This window comes from Eleutherodactylus coqui, chromosome 7 (assembly GCF_035609145.1).
Source record: "Eleutherodactylus coqui strain aEleCoq1 chromosome 7, aEleCoq1.hap1, whole genome shotgun sequence".
In the NCBI taxonomy this organism is placed as follows: domain Eukaryota; kingdom Metazoa; phylum Chordata; class Amphibia; order Anura; family Eleutherodactylidae; genus Eleutherodactylus; species Eleutherodactylus coqui.
In genome coordinates this window covers 108,762,270-108,767,550 of record NC_089843.1, presented here as the reverse complement: position 1 = coordinate 108,767,550, position 5,281 = coordinate 108,762,270, and the positions used below count along the sequence as shown (strand labels likewise).

The window sequence follows — 5,281 nt, the reverse complement described above, 5'->3', positions numbered from 1 at the left end:
AGCAGACCGCACTCAGAAAACATCGTGTTAGTAACACCATGGCAGAGGTCAGATCTGTGAAGCCTCATTAAAAAAATCATAGGTATTGTACCAGTATTAGTTTGAAACTCCACTAACTGCTGTAAAAAGTGGGCTGTGAGAGTGGCCGTAAGACAAAAATACAGTGGAAACAGACTGATGTAGTATGGGAAGGAAGTTCAGTGCTTTAACATGAAATCCTTTTAACATCCACATTTGAACACTCCTACTTCATGGTAGTCCTACCTTTCTGCAGCAGTTTCCCTGTTGGTAAGTCTGGATATGCCTTCCCAGTTGGTTGTGTGGTAGTACCGTGCCACTCAGCAGAACCGCACACGTCCTTACTGCACCACTAGTATAAATGACGCACACAAGCCACATGCCCCACCAGCAGGAGTCATGTAGCTAAAACATTCCAAGATCATAGCAATCTGCAATAAAACTGCATGTGGTTTTGCTGCATGGCACACCTTATATACCACCTTCATGGCTGAACACCAGGGGATTCTTGAGGCAGCTGGTAAACAGGTGGTTTCATAAGTCATTCAAGTTAGAAAAAGAAAATGTTTAATGTGGATTGCTTTGGGCAACAAAGTCACGGATCCAGTTTTGATACATTTCATGACAGAGAGCAGTCAATATAAGCAATGTTGTGTATCATTTCATATACCCACCCATCAACAAACTGCACAAACATAATTATATATAATTTTATTACAAAAAAAAAGTTGCTAAAAAAGTTAGAAAAAAGTACAATGCACCAGGTCTACAGGACTAAAGTATATAGGGTCTTATAACAATGGGCTACCCCTTAGAATCCATTAAATATGCAGAAACATCCCACATAAGCTTTAAACTCTTAACAGCCCTCCAGCTACTCCTTATATTAAAATATAGGTTTTCCCTAAAGAATCACATTACCTATACACAATTCTGTACAGTTTTTATAACCAAGCTAACAAAATGAGCTGCACTTGAGTTCACATTCTTAGCAAAAAAACAAAAACCAAAAACAAAAAGCCTCAACACATTTATACAGCGGGCAAAGCATTCACTCATCATCGTCATCATCTTCCTCCTCATCTTCGTCTTCATCCTCGTCTTCGTCATCATCATCTTCAGGTTCGGGCTTCTTTTTAGATCCTGCTGGCCTGCCAGGAACTTTCTTTCCGGCATCACTGTTGCCTTTAGCCCGATATGCAGCAACATCCTATAACAAAAAGGGAGGTTGTGTAACAACGCCTGGCTTCAGTTTTATTGCAGTCATGTGTTTATGTTCCTTAACAGCTGAGGTTGCACAAGGTAACTTTAGTCAACAACCTATTATTGTCCCATTTAGACAGGCAGAAATCACCGCTGGATCGCGTTTGGGTTTTTTGCTCGGGGCGCCACATACTATGTGAAGAACTGCGCAGGTAAAGCACACAATTCACTAATGTTTCTATGCTGGTTGAAAGTCAGCAATAACTAAGTGACCGAACAGTTACCTTTCTCTGCATGGTAATCACTCAATTTCATTCAAATGAATTTTGAGCAATAATCGTACCTTGTAGATGGTCCTAAAGATTGCCCGGTATCTTACTAGCACATTGTTAATAAAGACAGCTCTTTAAAATGTAGACAAACCAACCTTCTCATATTTCTCTTTTAGCTTTGCAGCTTTCTGCTCGTAAGGCTGCTTGTCCTTTGGTGTCTGATCAGCCCACATCTCTCCCAATTTCTTCGCAGTATCACCGATTGACAGACCGGGGCTTTCCGTCTTTATCTGGGGTCGATGCTCCGAACAGAAGAGGAAGAAGGCAGAGCTGCAAGGTGATAAGGAAAATATAAGCATTGTGCCAACAACTAAACTGCAACCAAGTCCATTCATGTACAAAACCTGCAGGCTTTATAGAGAATCAGGTTTAAATTGCATGTGCATGCTACATGCCTCCATCTTCCATGCAGTTCACTTCTGCCTTTATGGCATTTTGATCAGTGTATGAAGATGTACATCTGACGTGTTACAGTATCTGTAACATTAACCAAAAAAGAAGCATGGAAGCATAGAAGTATGTAGTAGGCCATGTGTCTCAATCCCACACCAACTATTAAATACTAGGTTTGCGTCCTTCTCTGGAGTAAAACAGTGATTCACAGATTGCCCTATGATGGTGTTAGGGCCTTAAAGCTACAGAATGCGGCATACAGAAGGCATTCAGGAAAAAAAAGCCACAATATCATCTCTGGTAAATAAGATGTAAATAAACAGCCACAAAATATTCCAGATTCCCTGTTAGTAATCTTATCTATACTGGCTGCTACCAGAGAACAATCGCTTCCAGGAAGTGGAGAAAGGATAGAAGTCTTTGTAGGAGATACTCACGGTGGCCGTTTGGGTGCATTAGGATCCTTCTTTCTCTTCTTCCCTCCCTTCTCGCCCTTTGGTGGGATGTAGTTCTTCATTTCCCTCTCATATCGGGCTTTGTCGCCTTTGGCCAGATCTTCAAACTTGCCCTTTTCCTTGGCAGACATGGTCTAAGAAAAAAAGTGTAGCAAGTTAATAAAGGTGCCCACATAACCCGATATGGTGGTGGTCCTTCCAGAATGGCAGCCGCTCACCTTCCACCTCTCAGAGCACTTCTTAGAGAACTCGGCAAAGTTCACAGAGGAGTCCGGGTGCTTCTTCTTGTGCTCCTCCCTGCAGGTCTGCACGAAGTAGGCATAGGAGGACATCTTCCCCCGAGGCTTGTTAGGATCTCCTTTCCCCATGTTGTACCTGCACGAGAGGGGGAAGCCAAGCGATCAACAACAGGGAGACGTAAAACCCGGGAAAGTCTCAGCGCGGGCCGGGGGCGGGGCTGGACGAGGAAGTTACTGCGGTGGGCGTGGCCGGCGGCGGAGCGCGCGCACAGCACTGGCTTCCCGCCCAAATCACAACTCCTCTGCGCCATATGACTAATCACTCGGCAGCGTGCTCCGGCCCTCAAAGGGTTACAGGCAGCGGCAGCAGCGCCGCCGCACGGGGCACGTGACCACCCTCCCCGCCACAGATAATACCCAGCGACCCGTATAAGTCGCGATAAGCGGACACCGGCCGCCGCCATTACCTCACCACAGCGTGTAGAGAAGGCCGAAAGACACGGTGGGCCGCCCGGCAGCAGCGTCACCGCACCGAGGCTCGGGCCCAGCGGCCGTACTGAGCGCTCTACAAATCCCACAAGTTCAAAGACTGACTAGAAAGAGGCAGGAAACCCACTAAGAAACCCCAGGCGAGAGCGGAGGGCGAAAGTTAGCAGAAATAGCCAATAACTCCGGCGCGCCGACATTTATAAATAAAGTTGTAACCGAATAAAAGAAAGCCCGTCGGTTCTTGTCCCGTAGAAAGATTCCCTGAGAGGAAAAGGGCGCCAACTTACCTGAGCTGTGAGGCAGTAGACGGTGACCGCTCCGGGTGTGTTCCTGCACTCAAATGCTTTAACTAGAACGCAATACAGCCTCTTGTTTTCCACACTTGTACCTCTCACAGCAACCTGATGAACCCTACGATTACACCCTCCCACGCACGCTGATTGGACGCACAGGGCATTTCGGAAGCACATGAGCTACGCCCGTCAAACATCATTGGCTCAGAATGTTTACTGCGTCATCGAGGGGGTGGGACTTTAATTCTAGCAGGTTTGCCTTTGCCTAAACCCGCCCACATCCCCTTAGCTCAAGGAGGAGCAGAAACGGCCGAAGTCCCCTCTAGTTAGAACCGGTTAAAGGGAGTCGGGGGGCGGGCTGCCTTCCTCTGATTGGTTGCGATTGTAGGTTTAAAAAATCGCGGGTGCTGCGCTGATTGGACGTCGCGCTGTAGGCGGGCTGTGATTGGCTGGGGCCGGGCTGAGCCGCGTTTTTCGAAAAGCTACAAGTGATAAAAGCTATGGAGAAACAAAGAACGTGTGCTGTAGCCCCGTGTAGTGTCTGGCCCCGGGTTACCGGCTGCCGCTCCCCGTGCGCGCAGAACGGCCATAGCGATAACACGACGTACCGGGGCGGCAGGTCCGTCACCCGCACACACTGCCCGCTGTAGCTATAAACAGCGCGCTTCTCTAGCCCACTACACGTACCGCAGTGTAATTGGTGAGCCGGGCGCCCCGTGCACTACAGGGTGGCTGATGGCGGGGCTTGTAGAACTCACAGCTACTCCTCACCTCATGAAGTAACAGACATACATTGTGTATCCTGCGGGATATGTGCAGGAAGGAGTACATACACGGGTGGCATGTAACATGTCTGCACACGCGTGTCTTCTCACACGGATAGCTTGTGTTCACATCCGCAGTTGGGAATTACGTTTTCCTGCTCCGCTACAGAAATAAAAGAGACAACCGGCGGAACGGACCCGCTGCAGACAGAACTAACCATTGTGTGACCGAGCCGACCGCTGCGGACAGAACTAACCATTGTGTGACCGAGCCGACCGCTGCGGACAGAACTAACCATTGTGTGACAGAACCGACCGCTGCGGACAGAACTAACCATTGTGTGACCGAGCCGACCGCTGCGGGACAGAACTAACCATTGTGTGACAGAGCCGACCGCTGCGGACAGAACTAACCATATTGTGACCGAGCCGACCGCTGCGGACAGAACTAACCATTGTGTGACCGAGCCGACCGCTGCGGGACAGAACTAACCATTGTGTGACCGAGCCGACCGCTGCGGACAGAACTAACCATTGTGTGACCGAGCCGACCGCTGCGGGACAGAACTAACCATTGTGTGACCGAGCCGACCGCTGCGGACAGAACTAACCATTGTGTGACCGAGCCGACCGCTGCAGACAGAACTAACCATTGTGTGACCGAGCCGACCGCTGCGGACAGAACTAACCATTGTGTGACCGAGCCGACCGCTGCGGACAGAACTAACCATTGTGTGACCGAGCCGACCGCTGCGGGACAGAACTAACCATTGTGTGACAGGGCCGACCGCTGCGGACAGAACTAACCATTGTGTGACAGAGCCGACCGCTGCGGACAGAACTAACCATATTGTGACCGAGCCGACCGCTGCGGACAGAACTAACCATTGTGTGACCGAGCCGACCGCTGCGGGACAGAACTAACCATTGTGTGACCGAGCCGACCGCTGCGGACAGAACTAACCATTGTGTGACAGAGCCGACCGCTGCGGACAGAACTAACCATTGTGTGACAGAGCTGACCGCTGCGGGACAGAACTAACCATTGTGTGACCGAGCCGACCGCTGCGGACAGAACCAACCATTGTGTGACCG

At 49.5% G+C, this 5,281-nt stretch overlaps 1 protein-coding gene across 1 annotated transcript; it reads right to left on the bottom strand.

The window, feature by feature from the left end:
- Positions 1–562: 562 nt before the first annotated feature.
- Positions 563–3,570, bottom strand: HMGB2 (high mobility group box 2). The gene is made up of 5 exons (XM_066573526.1): positions 3,417–3,570; positions 2,620–2,776; positions 2,384–2,535; positions 1,649–1,823; positions 563–1,228 (listed from the first exon to the last, which is right to left on the bottom strand). Exons 2-5 carry the CDS (start codon positions 2,767–2,769, stop codon positions 1,070–1,072), a joined length of 636 nt encoding a protein of 211 aa, XP_066429623.1. The 5' UTR covers positions 2,770–2,776; positions 3,417–3,570; the 3' UTR covers positions 563–1,069.
- Positions 3,571–5,281: the final 1,711 nt, after the last annotated feature.